General features: G+C 43.2%; 1 protein-coding gene across 2 annotated transcripts in view; it reads right to left on the bottom strand.

Moving 5' to 3' along the window:
* The window catches only part of coro7 (coronin 7), a 168,978-nt gene that overhangs the window by 28,653 nt on the left and 123,745 nt on the right, over positions 1-16,580 (bottom strand). For both annotated transcript variants that reach the window (XM_072559696.1, XM_072559697.1), the window contains exon 10: positions 14,566-14,620. In XM_072559696.1, the coding sequence (XP_072415797.1) occupies positions 14,566-14,620 (55 nt within the window). The remainder of the gene's footprint in view (positions 1-14,565; positions 14,621-16,580) is intronic.

Below are 16,580 nucleotides of genomic sequence, written 5' to 3'. Positions count from 1 at the left end.
GGTGACATGGTGGCTCAGTGGTTAGCACTGATGCCACAAAGTGCCAGAGACCCAGGTTTGATTCGAGCCTCAGGTGACTGTTTGCACATTCTCCCAGTGTCTGCATGGGTATCCTCTGGGTGCTCTGGTTTCCTCCCACAATCCAAAAGATGTGCAGGTTAGGTGAATTGGCCATGCTAAATTGCCCATAGTGTTCAGGGATGTGTAGATTAGGTGCATTAGTCAGGGGTAAATATAGGATAATAGGATAGGAGAATGGGTTTGGATGAGTTACTCTTCCGTCTTGTTGGGCCGAAAGGCCTGTTTCCTCACTCTTGAGATTCAATGATTCTATTATAATTGACAGGGAGCTGAAACACATCAATGAACTCAGCGGCGATCACAAGGCAAACTGCTGAACAATCTGAAGTTGGCAGCTCTCTATAGCCTAAACAAGTTCTTTCTCTGATATAAGGTGTGATTCTGAAAAGAACATTGTGGCTTTAAATACTTCCTTGACCATCTTTTTGCTGGTGCTGTACACAGCATTGGGGATGATCCTAGTCTTGTTGTTTCCTGCCAATACCACAATCTCAATGGTGAAGTAGATAACTTGAGAAAAGAAGCCAAATAAAGGGGCGACCTGGCCTCAACACTTGCAGAATTGTAATCCTTAGAATAGCCATTATTAAATGGTAATCAATTTGTACATGCCCCATATGTTGTATCTATATGATGAATAAGCATTTTATATAATTAGACCAAAAGGTGTTGCATCAGCAGTTGGCCAATCAGACCATCAAGTCTACTCAGCCATTCATTGAGATCATGGTGAATGTTATAATCCTGAACATCACTTTCCTGCCTTTACCAGAACTTTTGATTTTCCAAATAATTAGAAATCTATCTGTTGCAACCTTGAACATACTTAATGACCCTGCCTCGACATCCCTCTCTGGTAAAGAATTTCACCAAATTGCTATCCTCAGGGAAAAACATTCTCTTTGTCCATCTTAAATGGGGGGCCCCCTATTCTGAGGTTACGTCTACTGGTCATGGATTCTCCCACAAGGGGAAAGAACCTGCCACATTCAACATGTCAAGCTTTTTAAGAGTCATGTATAATTCCATAAGGTCTCCTTTCATCCTTCTAAATTTTAATGAATACTGGCAAAACCCACTCATCTTCTCATAAGAAAATCTTTCCATATCTGGGATCAACATAATGAACCTTCTCTGGACTGTCTCCAATATCAGTATATCTTTCCTAAGATCAGGGGACTAAAACTGTTCACGGTTCTAACTACTGCCTAGGATAGTTTTAGCATGTCCTCCTTATTTATACTCTACTCTTTTTGAGATAAAGACAGATTCCATTTGCCTTCTGTATTACCTGCTGAACTTGCATGCCAGCCTTTTGTGATTCATGCACAACCACCTTCAATCCTTCTGTGCTGCAGCTTTCTGTAGTCTTGCTTCATTTAAATAAATTCAGCTCTTCTTCCTGCCAAAGTGGATAACCTATATTTTCCACATTATTGTTCCATCTGCCACATCTTTACCCACTCTTTAAACTTGTTTGTATCCTTCTGTAGACTTTTTGAATCATCCTTACAACTTGCCTTCCTACCTATTTTTACGTATCTGCAAAGTTGACTATAGTACATTCTCTTTCCTCATTTATTTGTAAATAATTGTGGCCCCCGCATTGATCTCTGTGGCAAAAAGTGTGTTGCTGGAAAAATACAGCTGGTCAGGCTGTATCAGAGTTGCAGGAGTGTTGATGTTTTGGGCATAAGCTCTTCATCAGGAATGTGGGAGGACCCAAGGGGGTTGAGAGATAAATGGGAGGGGGTGGGGCTGGGAGAGAAGGTAGGTGAGAATGCGATAGGTAGATGAAGGTGGGGGTGAAGGTGATAGGTCAGAGGGGAGGGTGGAGCGGATAGGTGGGAAGAAGATGCACAGGTCCATTAGTTGGTTTTCTGACCCGAAAATGTCCCCTTTATGCCAGTTCTCTATTCATGCTCATATACTATTCCTCAATACCACGAGCTCTTATTATGTTGCCTTATCCTTGTTGAATGCCTTCTGAAAATCCAAATACAGGTCATTCAGTATAACACAAGTTTTGTCAATGCAAATTGGCTACAACACGATTGGCGAATTGTAAATGGCGTTTGAATAACATGACGTTTTTACTGAATGGGTATAGCAATCTTCTACAGCACGATTTTCTATAGCTGTTTTCCATAGGATAATTCTCTATAGAATGAAGTTGCAGAGGAACGTAACTGTCACGTTATAGCAGAATGACCTGAATATTACATTTACTGGTTCCCCTTTATCCACCTTGCTTGCTACTCCCTCAAAGTGTAATAAATTTGTCAGACATGAATTCCTCTTCATGAAGCTGTGCTGACTCTGCTTGATAATATTATGCATTGCTAAATGCTGTTCTGTTAAATTATTTATAATATACTCTTAACATTTTCTCAATGACAGATGTTGACCTAACTGGCTTGTGATTGTTTAACAGCATTGGTTTGTATTTTGTGGTCACCAGCAAAAGGATCGTTTTCACTATTGACATGAAAAATAGCGTCTTATACAATCAGTTGAACTCTGTATCACCTATAATGGCATTCAATTCATTCTGATTTCAACTAGAGGTGTCCTCTGGCATTCAGGAAAATTAAGTCATCAATTAGTATGAGCAACCTATTAAACTCCAAACTTCTCTCAGGCAGCAAATCATGAAGGAATAGGTACTGACTATCATTTGCTTTTTAATATTCTCACAAGTGGTTTACTCTTAGGTTTGTCTACTCTACCCTTCCCTTGTCCCTTCCTGCCTTCATTTCCCTTTTCTTTATTTGTTCATGGCACATGAGGCAGGACTAGCTTGGCCAGAATTTACTGGACATCCCTAAATGGCTTAGGGGTGAGCTGCCTTCTTGAACTGCTGCAGATGTTAAGATGTAGGGACACCCACAGTGCTATTGGAAAGACAGCTGTAGGATTTTGACCCAATGGCACTGAAGGAATGGTGACAAAGTTCCAAGTCAGGATCATGTGTGGCTTGGAGGGGATTTTAGAAATGGTGCTGTTCCCATGCATCTGTTGCCCTTGTCCTTCTAGGTGGTACAGGTCACAAGTTTGGAAGGTGCCGTTTATGGAGTATCACTGCCTATCTTATGCATCCTGTGCATGATACATCTTGCTGCTACTGTGCATTGATGGTGAAGGGAGTGAATGCTCAAGACAGTGGATGAGATGGAAATCAAGAGGGCTGCTTTGTCCTGGATGGTGTCAAGCTTCCTGAGTGTTGTTGGAACCTCACTCATCTAGATTAGTAGAAAAGTATTCCATCACACTCCTGGTTTGTATTTTACAGATAGTGAACAGGCACTGGGCAGACAGCAGGTGAATTACTCATTCCAGAATTCCTAGTCTCTGAACTGCTCTTTTGGTGACAGTAATTGTATGGCTGGTCCAGTGCAGCTTCTGGTCAATGTTGACGATGTGGGGTTCAGCAACTGCAACACCATTGAATGCTAAGGGGTATGGTTAAATTCTCTCTTATTCCCTTATTGCTATTTTGATCTCTTGCTTTGTCTTCTCCAATTAATTTATCACATCTTCCCAAACTTGATCTTTCACATTTTTTAGTTAAAACTAGCCTGGTTAGCAAGGTTAGATCACACAGAATAGAGGGAGAACCAGCTATTCAGATACAGAACTGGCTCGAAGATAGAAGACAGAGGGTGGCGGTGAGGGTTGTCTTTCAGACTGGAGGCCTGTGACCAGTGGAGTGCCACAAGGATCGGTGCTGGGTCCACAGTGTTTTGTCATTTATATAAATGATTTGGATGTGAGCACAAGAGATATAATTAGTGAGTTTGCAGATGACACCAAAATTGGAGGGGTAGTGGATAGCAAAAAGGTTACCTCAGAGTACAACAGGATCGTGATCAGATGGACCAATGGGCTGAGGGGTGGCAGATGGAATTTAACTTAGATAAATGTGAGTTGCTGCATTTTGGAAAGACAAGCCAGGGCAGGACCTATACACTTAATGGTAAGGTCCTGGGCAGCGGTGTTGAACAAAGAGACCTTGGAGCACAGCTTCATAGTTCCTTGAAAGTGGAATCGCAGGTAGATAAGATAGTGAAGGCGGCATTTGAAATGCTTGCTTTTATTGGTCAGCATATTGAGTAAAGGAGTTGGGAAGTTACATTGTAGCTGTACAGGATGTTGGTTAGGCCACTATTGGAATCCTGCGTGCAATTTTGGTCTCCCTGCTCTAGGAAGGATGTTGTGAAACTTAAAAGGGTTCAAAACAGATTTACAAGGCTGTTGCCAGTGTTGGAGGGTTTGAGCAATAGGGAGAGACTGAATATAATGGTGCTGTTTTCCCTGGAGCATCAGAAGCTGAGGGGTGACCTTATAAAGGTTTATAAAATCATGAGGGGCATTGATAGGGTCAAGATCTTTTCTCCGGGGTGGGAGAGTCCAAAACTAGAGAGCATAGGTTTAAGATGAGAGGGGAAAGATTTAAAAGGGACTTAAGGGGCAACTTTTTCACACAGAGGGTGGTGCATGTATGGAATGAGCTGTCAGAGGAAGTGGTGGTTAGTACAATTGCAACATTTAAAAGGCATCTGGATGGGTATATGAATATGAAGGGTTTAGAGGGATATGGGCCAAGTGCTGGCAAATGGGACTAGATTTACTTAGGATATCTGGTCAGCATGGACAAGTTAGACTGAAGGGTCTGTTTCCATACTGCATATCCCTATGACTTTAAACTTCTACTGCAATAGTCCAGTCTGGTCAACTTTTCCTCATAAGTAAATCCCTTCTTCCTAGAAACTAATTATTGAGCCAATAAATACCAATTCAGCCCTGCTTGGTGGTTATTTGTACTGGGGCTCAGAAACCATGGACAGAAGAGGATGGTTGTCCAAAATCAGCTAACCTGCCCTTCTAACTATTAGTTTGCAGATTCCTTTGTTTAAAGCCTCAGTTTAGTTGCTGCATCACTGAAACACTTGCATTTACTCACACAAAGTCCTTTAAAGGGATGTAAGGGCGGGGCCATTCAAGACTAAAACCAGGATGCATATTTTTCATGTAAAGGCAAGTGAAAATCTCAAACGCCGTCTCCTAAATTTGAATGGATCCTTGAGAATAATTGGAGGTTTGAAGGGAAATCAGGAGGTTGGTTAAGAGTATTGAGGAAGATGAAGCAACAGTGAGCAAATGGAGTTGTGGGCCACACATTCTATGATTCACTAAACAGAAGAGTTCAAAGAGCTGAATAGTTTCCTTCTGTTCCTCTACAGCATGAAATATATTAGACACTCAGCTATTGGCAAAATGGAATACTGGAAGATTGAAGAAGGGTAATAATACACAAGATAGCCAGAGCGTAGAGAATTGAGTGTCCCTCTAAAAGCAACATTTTTACAGCAATAAGATCTAACAAACATCAAACTGATAATAAAAGACAAAAGAACTGAGGATGCTGTAAATCAGAAACAAAAACAGAAGTTGTTAAAGAAGTTCAGCAAGTCTGGCAGCATTTGTGAACAGAAATCAGAGGTAATTTTTCAGGTCCAGTGACTTTTCCTCAGATCTCACGGTAGCTAGGAAAATGTCAGTTTACCTGCAGAAGATAGGGTGTGGGAAGGGGCTAAGTAGTAAAGAGTAGGTGGGGATAGAGCCCAAAAGAGAAAGAAGAACAGTTGGACAGACAAAGGAGTGGATAATGATCTGGTTAGGAGGGTGAATATGTGTTAATGGTGACTGCTAGTGGCTACCTCTCTCCACCCCTCACCCAATCTAACCCATCTCCCTCCAAATTGACTGCACTCCATGCACTTAGATCCAACCCTGACTTTGTTATCAAGCCTGCCAATAAGGGTGGTGCTGTTGTAGTCTCACGTACTGACCTCTACATTGCAGAGGCTGAGTGCCAGCTCTCAAATACCTCGTCCAATCTTCCTGGACCATGACCCACCGTGGCACATCAGGCCATTGTATCAACTACGGTTACTAACCTTAATCTCCCCCACACTGCTTCCAAGCGGATAGTCTCCCAGACCCACACAGCTCGCTCCTACTTCTTTCTGAAAATCCACAAATAGGACTGCCTTGGGCAGATCCATTGTTTCCTGATGAAAGGCATTTGCCCGAATCATCAATCATCCTGCTCCTCGGATGGTGCCTGACCTGCTGTGCTTTTCCAGCACCACACTCTCGACTCTACTCTCCAGTATCTGCAGCCTTCAACTTGTCTAGACCCATTGTTTCAGCCTGCTCCTGCCTAGAGAACACATCTCTTTCTACATGACGCAGTCTTTTCTCCCCTGGTCCAGTCCCTACCCACGTACATCCATGATTCCTCTGATGCTTTACGCCAGTTTCAGAATTTCCAATTTGCAGGCTCCAGCTGCCTCCTCTTCACCATGGACATGCAAACCCTTTATATGTCCATCCCCCACTAGGATGGTCTCTCCACTTCTTCCTGGAGCAAAGGCCCCTGAATCAACCCAACCCTCAAACACGCTCCTCCACTTGGCGATCTTCTCTTTTAACTCCTCTAATTTTCTTCAGGTCAGAGGGCTGGCCATGGGTACCCACATGTACCCCAGCTATGCCTGTCTCTTTGTGGGATATGTGGAATATTCCTTGTTAGAGTCCTATTCCAGTCCCCATCCACAACTGTTTCTCTGATATATCAATGATATAATCTGTGCTGCTTCCCTGGAATATTGCATGCAATTCTGCTCTCCTTCCTATCAAAGTACGTTTTAAAACTTGAAAGGGTTTAGAAAAGATTTACAAGGATGTTTCCAGGATTGGAGGATTTGAACTACAGGGAGAGGCTGAATAGGCTGGGGCTGTTAGCTATCACGTTGACATAAGGAGGGAAGATGTGTTGGGTAGCTAAAGGATATTAAGGTGGACAAATCCCCATGACTGGATGGGATCTATCCCAGGTTGCTGAGGGAGGCGAGAGAGGAAATAGCTGGGGCCATGACAGATATCTTTGTAGCATCCTTAAACACAGGTGAGGTGCCGGATGACTGGAGGGTTGCTCATGTCATCCCCCTGCACAAGGAGGGTAGTAGGGATGCTCCAAGTAACTACAGACCAGTCAACCTGACATCAGTGGTGGGAAAGTTGCTGGAGAAGGTACCGAAGGATAAAATATATTTATATTCGGAAAAGAATAGGCTTATCAGTGAGAGGCAACATGGTTTTGTGCGGGGTAGATTGTGCCTTATCAACTTAATGGAGTTCTTTGAGGAGGTGACCAAGTTGATAGATGAAGGAAGGACTCTAGATATCATATACATGGACTTTAGTAAGGTGTTTGATAAGGTTCCCCATGGTAAACTAATGGAGAAAGTGAAGTCACATGGTGTGCAGGGTGTTCTAGCTAGGTGGATAAAGAACTGGTTGAGCAACAGGAGACAGAGTAGTAGTAGTTGAAGGGAGTTTCTCAAAATGGAAAAGCATGACCAATGGCGTTCCACTGGGATCAGTGTTGGGGCCACTGTTGTTTGTAATATACATAAATGATCTAGAAGAGGGCATTGTTGGTTTAATCAGTAAGTTTGCAGATGACACAAAGATTGGTGGAGTTGCAGAAAGCATAGAGGACTGTGAAAGAATACAAGAGAATATAGATAGATTGGAGAGTTGGGTGATGTAGTGGCAGATGGAGTCCAATCCAGGTAAATGTGAGGTGATGCATTTTGGGAAGTCTAATTCTAAAGTGAATTATACTTAAATGGAAGAGCTTTGGAAAAGTTGATGAGCAGAGAGATCTGGGAGTTCAGATCCATTGTACCCTGAAGGTGGCTGCACAGGTGGATAGAGTGGTCAAGAGGGCATATGGTATGCTTGCCTTCATCAGACAGGGTACTGACTATAAGAGCTGGCAGGTCATGTTAAAATTACACAAGACTTTGGTTCGGCCGCATTTAGAATACTGTGTACAGTTCTGGTTACCACATTACCAAAAGGACTTGGACACTTTGGAGAGGTTGCAGAGAAGGTTTAAGAGGATGTTGCCTGATATGGAAGGTGCTAGCTATGCTATGGAGAGGTTGAGAAGGTTAGGATTGTTTTCATTACAAAAAAGGAGATTGAGGGGGGACCTGATTGAGGTCAACAAAATCATGAAGGGTATAGATAGGGTATATAGAGATAAGCTTTTTCCCAGGGTGAAGGATTCAATAACAAGAAGTCACACATTCAAGGTGAGAGGCGAAAAGTTTAAGGGGGATACACACAAAAAGTACTTTACACAGAGGGTGGTAGGTACCTGGAACTCGTTGCCAGCAGAGGTAGTAGAGACAGGCACAGTAGATTCATTTAAGGTATGTCTGGACAGATGCAGGAGTAGGTGGGGAGCAGAGGGATACAGATGCTTAGGAATTGGGCAATAGGTTTAGACGGTGAATTTGGATCAGCTGAGGCTTGGAGGGCCGAAAGGCATGTTCCTGGGCTGTAAACTTTCTTTGTTCTTTGTTTTCACTAGAGCGTTGGAGGCTGAGGGTTGACCTTATAGAGGTTTATAAAATAATGAGGGGCATGGATAGAGTAAATGGACAAAGTCTTTTTGCTGGAGTGGTGGAGTCCAGAACTAGCAGGCATAGGTTTAGGGTGAGAGGGGAAAGATATAAAAGGGACCTAAGGGCAAATTTTTCACACAGAGGGTGGTGCTGCCAGAGGAAGTGGTGGGGACTGGTACAATTGCAGCATTTAAATGGCATCTAGATGGGTATATGAATAGGAAGGGTTTAGAGGGATATGAGCCAAGTGCTGGCAAATGGGACTAGATTAGGCTGGGATACTTGGTCGGCACGGTCTGTTTCCGTGCTGTACATCTTTATGTCTCTATGACTCTCTCATCCGGAGTTGGAAGGTTTCATCAATTACACATTCAATTTCCAGCCCATTCTCACTTTCACCTGTTCTGACTCCACCCTTTCCAACCTTGACATCTGTTTCCATTTCTGGGGTCAGACTGGCCATTCATATCCACTATAAACCCACCGAATTCTACATACACTATACATGCTTGCACCTGGCTTCCTGTAAAGACTCCACTCCATTCTCCCACTTCCTCAGTCTCCATTGCAAATATTCCAATGAGGCCAACGTTGACAAGTGAGCCTCCAAAATGTCGATCTTCTTCCTCAACTGAGAATTCCCCAGCACCGTTGTCAACAGGACTCACAACCAGGTCTGACCCATCTCCCTGATTTCCACCCTCACCCCCTCTCTCTCCTCCCACAATAGTGATAGGATTCTCCTTGTTCTTACCTACCGTCCCACCAACATCCAGAAGATCAGCCGCTATTACTGTCACCTCCAGCGAGAGACACATGTTCCCCTCCCCTCCCTTGTCCACCTTCCACAGGGACCATTCCCTCCGGTATGCCCTGGTCCACTCTTCCTACACTCGCAATGCCCTTCCACAACCCCACAGCACCTTCCCTTGCAATTACTGCCTATTTACCACCTCCGTCCTAGGTATCCTAGGGCCCAAACATATCTTCCAGGTGAAGCAGCACTTTACTTGTACTTCTCACAATCTAGTCTACTACACTCACTGACTACAATGTGATTTCCTCTACATTGGGAAAATGAGGCTTCGACTGGGTGACCACTTCGCAGAACATCTACATTCTGACCACAAAAAGACCCTGAGCTTCCAGTTGCCTGCCACTTTAACGCACCACCCTGTTCCCTGGCTAATATCTCTGTCTCAGGCTTGCTGCAGTGTTCCAGCAAAGCTTAATGCAATTTTCTGAGTGGGGACCCTACAGCCTTCCAAACTCAATACTGAGTTCTTTAATTTTAGGGCTCGAATTCTCCCGTGTCCTAGCCCCTGCCCCACATACCAGGTCTTATTATCACATAGTCTGCCATTATACATTACACCACTTAGCCACTAACAGTCTCTATTAACAGCTATTCACCCTCCTAAGCAGATCATTATCCACTCCTTTGTCTTCCAAGGTTTGTGTAAAGATTTGTAGCTCGGGTGCTAGTTGCTGTTGTTGTGGGTATGTTTGCTGAGCTGGGAAGTTGATTTGCAGACTTTTTGTCCCCTGTCTAGGTGACATCTTCAGTGCTTTGGAGCCTCTTGTGAAGCGCTGCTGTACTGCATTTTCTCGAATTTATTTGGCTCCGTTCCTGCTGCTTCTGGTTGTTTGTGGTAATGGCTCGTATATTGCGTTTACGTCAATATGCTTGTTGATAGAGACCATGGATGAATGTCATGCTTCTAGAAATTCTCTGGCTGTCCTCTGTTTATCTTGTCCTATGATGACTGTGTTGTCCCAGTTGAGTTTGTGGCCCTTATCATCTGTGTGTCTGTGTGGCCATTAGGGACAACTGGTCATGGTGTTTAGTGGCTAGTTCGCAGATGTGGATTGCTAATTGTCTGCCAGTTTGTCCTATATAGTGTTTCATGCAGTCTTTGTATGGAATCTTGTAAATTACGTTTGTCTTGCACATGATTGTCTTGCACAAATCATTAATTTCACAAACAATCAATCAGAAGTGAACCATGATAATCGAACAGGCCATCACCATAGGACAGAACAGAACCACATACACAACAAGACAAAAATGACTAAGCTAACTAACAGCGGAGAAGACAACATGACAGACAGCTGGGCTAGAAACCTCTCCAACAGACAGCTTACAGATACAGAAAAGGCCATACTAGCCAATGGACTCAACTACGACCACAGGGATGCAAAAACACCAGACTTCCTAGCTGCACTAGAATGTATGCCCAGAACTAAAGGACTAACTAAACAGACACTGCAAGCAGTCAGACAAACCATTGTACCCTTCCTAACAAAGAAAAGGCAAATGAACAATCTCAACACCAAAGAGAGAGAAGCCCTAAAATCACTCATAAGTGACAAGAGCATAATCAAGGGCAGAATAACCGTTATCATGAACAAGACCGAGTATGTTCGGAAAGCAGAGAAACTACTGATAGATACTGACACCTACCTACAGAGCTAGCCAACAGAATAAACAACACGCTATGGAACCTATAAACATTTGGACCAATAACCAGGACTGACCTACAAAGGATGAAACCAGAAAGTAACAACACCCCAAGATTTTACGGATTTCCCAAAGTACACAAACAGACATACCACTTAGACCCATTGTGGCACTCCCTTGAACTCCATCGTATAAACTGTCAAAAGAATTTCAACAAAAACTAAAACATCTTAACAAATCCAAACACTCCATACAATCATCACAGGAACTCCCAGACAACATCAAGAACATAAACATAGACAAGGACAAAACAATGGTCTCATTTGATGTAACGGCACTGTTCACTTCAATTGACAAAACTCTAGCCAGGGCAGACAGAACAGACAACACGATAGAGAATCTATTGACAAGGACTACATACTCAAACTCCTAGACCTGTGCTTGACAACACACTTCATATTCAACAACCAAATGTATGAACAGATCAATGGAATATCTATGGGGTCATCCATCTCTGGATTCAAAGCAGAAGCAGGAATGCAAAGACTGGAACAAACAGCCCTCCCACAAATCCAAACTCTGGAGCAGATACACAGACAACACTTTTGTTATCATTAAGAGAACATACACTGAATTATCAACACCATGTTCACAAGGATCAAATTTACGAGAGAGGAGAAAACCAACGATCAACTCCCATTTCTGGTCATGATGGTTCAAAGAACACACAACAGTGAATGCACCACAAAAGTGTACAGAAAAGCCACACACACTGACCATGTCCTGAACTACAACAGCAACCACTCAAACACACACAAGAGAAGCTGCGTTAGGACCCTGTTCAAAAGGGCTGCAACACACTGCAGCACTCCTGACCAAGAGGAGAACAACATCGCTACAGTGAATTCGCCAAGAACGGATATCCCCACAACTTAATCTGCAGATGACTACAGACAAACAATGTGACGAGGACGTGCCAGGACCTAACTCATAGCCACACTACTTTACATAAAACAAATCTCGGAACTGACAGGCAGATTTCTCCGACCACTGAGATCAATCACAGCCCATAAACCGACAGCTATGCTCAGACAACAACTCACCAGACTTACAAGGTTCCATGCAAAGACTGCACAAAACACTATGTAGGACAAACTGACTGACAACTAGCGATCCATATCCATGAACTCCAACTAGCCACTAAATGCCACAACCAGTTGTCCCAGTAGTCACACACATAGATGACAAGGACCACAAATTCAACTGGGACAACACAATGATCATAAGACAAACTAAACAGAGGACAGCTCGAGAATTTCTAGAAGCATGGCACTGATCCACGGACTCCATCAACAAGCACATCAAATTAGACCAATATACCAACCACTACAATAAACAACTGGAAGTAGCAGGAACAGAATCAAATAAATTCCAGAAGAGACAGTACAGCAGTGCTTCACAGGAGGCTGCAAAGCATTGAAGATGTCACCTAGACAGGGGCCAAAACATCTGTTCTTCTCTCTCTTTGGGCTCGATCCCCACTATCGTTTACTCTTTACTCCCTCCCCCTTCCCTATCTTCTGCATATAAACTGATATTTTCCTAACATCAGCTCTGAGGAAGGGTCACCAGACCCAAAACATTAACTCTGATTCCTCTTCACCAAAGTGATAATGATCAGATAACCTGTTTTAGCACCATTGCCTGAGACTTATGTATTGCCCAGGATATCAGGGAGTACTAACTTGTTCTTCTTCCGATAGTGCAATCAAATTTCTTGCCTCCATTTCACTGGACAGATAGAGAGTCAGTTTCACATAAATAAAAGCAGAAAGTGGTGGAAAAAACTTAACAGATTTGGCAGCATCTGTTGAGAGAGAAACTGAGTTAACCTTTCAAAGAGAATATGACTTTGTTGTATTGGAGTGTCAGTTCTTCTTCACATTGACTCTTTTTCTCTCTGTATAGATGCTGCCTGACATGTTGGACTTTTCCAACATTTCCTGTTTTAATTTCAGATCTTCAGCATCCACAGTATTTTGCTTTTATTGACTCAGATTAACATCTCTTCTGAAAGACAGCATCTCCAACAGTCCTTCCAAAAACACTTTTCCACATTAATGATCCACTAACAGTGCAGCATTCTTTCAGTACTGTCTCTCACAGGACTGTACACCCCACCGTCTAGCTGTGTAACCCTGCTCCAATACTCGCTTTTGCAAAGTTCAGTGCTCTCTTGGTACCAAACTTCCAAAACTGCAGAGCTCCCTATGTACAGGCCAACCAAACATGCAGTGCTCCCTCACTAGTGTCCTTCCAACAGTGCAGCACTTCCTCAGTACTCCCCCTCCAGCACTGTAGGGCTCATTTAGTACTGCCCTTCCAATAGTGTAGCAGACATGCAGAACTGGCCCTCTAGCAGTACAGAAGTCTCTCAGTAATTACCCTCTAATACAGAATTCTCATAGTACTGACCCTCCAGGAACACTGACTTTCTTTGGTACTGGTGCACCAACAATGCACCAACAATCTCTCCAACCTGTTCGCATTGCTCTTTCCAATTGTGCAGTGCTCCCAGTATACTGACTCTTGAACAGTGCATAGTTTCCACAATTCTAATGCTCTAAAGTGCAACATTCATATCAGCACTGAATCCACACTTTGACTTGAATGACATACTTCCACTGAGCCTTTGTTCAACTGTATTTCTGTTCAATTTGTTCCCCTGAAACCTGCAGTTCTAATTTATATATTTATTATCCAGATCACCAACAAACGAAAAGGTGTTGAAACAACCAGTTGATCTCATGCGTCACGCTCTTCAACCAGACTTTGGGTGGGCTTGTTGTTGTCTTGTATTTCCATTTAGAGTTGATGACATTATCCTATGATGAAATGCAATGATTTGTAACTTTTATTTGCTTATTCCCTGCTGTTTTGGTCTCCTTACCTAAGAAAAAATACTCTTGCCACTGAGTGAGTGCATTGAAGGTTGACCAGCCTGATTTGTGGGAGTGCATGACTGTCCCAGGAGGAGCGATTAAAAATATAAACAGCGTGTAGTATATTCTCTGGCATTTAGAAGAATGATGGGTGATCTCATTGAAGCGTACAAAGATCTTGCAGATCTTCAGAATACATTGATGCAGGATGCTTCCTTTGGTTGAGGGTGGGTGTCTCGAATCAGGAACACATCTAAGAACACAAGATGTCATTTAAGACTAAGGTGAGGTAACATTACTTCACTCAGGAAGTTTCTGGAATTCTGTGAGAGGGGTGCAGAACTCGATTATTCAATATTTTCAAGATAGAGGTCATTAGATTTCTCAATATTCAAGATACTAGGGGATATGGGAATAGAGCAGGAAAACAGCATTGAGACAGAAAATCTGCCAGGGTCTATTTGAATGGTGGAGCAGACTCATGGGGCAAAATGGCATCCTCCTGCTCCTGTTTCCTATGTTCCAATTAAGGTGTGAAGAAAGGCTATCTCTGAACATCAGTCTCAACCTGGAGCATAAGATCATTAATACTCACCTTTCCAGCAAGGATAAGCAACCCAGAGTCAGCATCATACAACGGGATCAGTGATCTGGGGATTAGAGACAGAGAATTCATCAGAATCACCATTCACAGCCTGACAGCAATATGCAGAAGCATAGATTAGAGTGGTGCTGGAAAAGCACAGGTCAGGCAGCATCCAACGAGCTGGAAAATTGATGTTTCGGGCAAATTCCCTTCATCAGGAATAGAGGCAGGGTGCCTGCAGATTGGAGAGATAAATGAGAGGGGGTTGGGGAGAGAGTAGCATGGACCTATTTTCCTGCTTGACCTGCTGTGCTTTTCCAGCACCACTCTAATCTAGACTCTGGTTTCCAGCATCTGCAGTCCTTGTTTTTACCTATGCAGAAGCATAGCCCTGTCTTCCAATACACCCAACCATACAAACCTGTCAGGGAAGAGACAGGAAGAACCAGTCCAGATTTCTTTCTTCCTCCTCGATTTATCTCATTGAGTAGTGGAGCAAACCCGATGGGTTGAATGGCTTATTCTGCTCCTATATCCAATGACCTATCTGCACAGAAGCCTCGTTACAGTGCAGAGCGTCACTACAACTTATTCTCAGACTGAAACACTAAATTAACATTTAAACAGCATGTGGTCAGAGCCACACTGCAAAACATGAGAAACAGACTGAATCATTTCATAGTGAATCCCACCTCCAACAGAGGGCAGACAATGTCTGTGTAATATTAGAGAATACAGGACACCCAGAAACTTAGGATAACAAAGGAGATGGGTAGGGAAAGGGGGGGAAACATGGGGAGATGGGGGTGTCAAAGGGAGAAGAGGGCGTCATGGGGAGAGGGGGGGGACACAGAAGAGTTGGGGCTAAGGGAGAGTGGAGGCAAGACAATAAATGGGGAACGCAAAGGTGAGTAGTAGCAACATAGGGGCAGCAGAAAGATGATAGGGAGTATGAGGCAAATACCAGTGAGGGAACAGGGTAAACTAGGATGGAGGACATGAAGAGGAGCTATGGGGCAAATGTGAGACACAGGGAGAAATTAGGATAAGTGCAGAGGATGATAGGGTAACGGGGGAGTCTGGAAGGAGAAAAGTGGGGAAAGAGGGTTGGAACACAGGGAGAGTGGGGAGACACAGGGAGAGTGAAGTGAGGAGTGGAAAAGGGAAGTGTTGGGAATATAAGAATGTACACAATGTATTGAACATGGGTAGAAGATTTGAGACTTCTACCACCAAAACCTCTGACAAGATTCAAACAGAAGCCTTTTTACTTTAAAATTATTCAATCTTGATTCCCAGCAAGTGAGAAGGCTCCAGTCCATATCTTCTCATTTTATTTTGAGTCTCAAATTTGGAGTTCCTGCACATTCAGAGCTGACTGTCCCACCCCCCTTTCACTCCCAGCTCTCCGTGTAAACAAAAACTGAGCAGTTCCCACACAACATATTTACATGTTCAACCTCCAGCCTTCCCACACTGGCAGTCACACAAGGCTCTGGCAATGTCCCAGAAAGCATAAAATATCCAAACAAATGCTAAATAACAGACTGTACACCCGCCCTTCATTCGCTCAATATGGTGAAAGAAGGCAACAGAGATTTGAAAAACTGGAATGGGGTCTGGGAAGTGTTCCCTCCACTAAACTTCACGTAAACACAAAGCTGACATCATGCATCTCATAGCAACATTTCATGTGAAAATGTACAAATTAAATTTGATCAAAACTGGAACTGCACAAATCCAAAGCATACTGCCAGAAGCAGAGGTCCTGTCTATTTGTATGTGAAACTAATGTTAAATTAAAACAGCCCATTGCAAATGAGAGTGACCAAGTTACATTTTATGCCTAGCTCTCCAAATCCAATAGCAACATGCCTTATATATAGAACTTGAACATAGTTAAATATTCCAGGGTACTTCACAACACAATAGAATCATAGAATCCTAGAATCCCTATAGCGTGGAAACAGGCCCTTCCACCCAACAAGTCCACACTGACCCTCCAAAGAGTAACCCACCCAGAC

Source organism: Chiloscyllium punctatum, chromosome 40 (genome assembly GCF_047496795.1).
Source record: "Chiloscyllium punctatum isolate Juve2018m chromosome 40, sChiPun1.3, whole genome shotgun sequence".
Classification (NCBI taxonomy): domain Eukaryota; kingdom Metazoa; phylum Chordata; class Chondrichthyes; order Orectolobiformes; family Hemiscylliidae; genus Chiloscyllium; species Chiloscyllium punctatum.
Note: the sequence above shows the minus strand (reverse complement) of the source record. Positions and strands in the feature narration are given on the sequence as shown.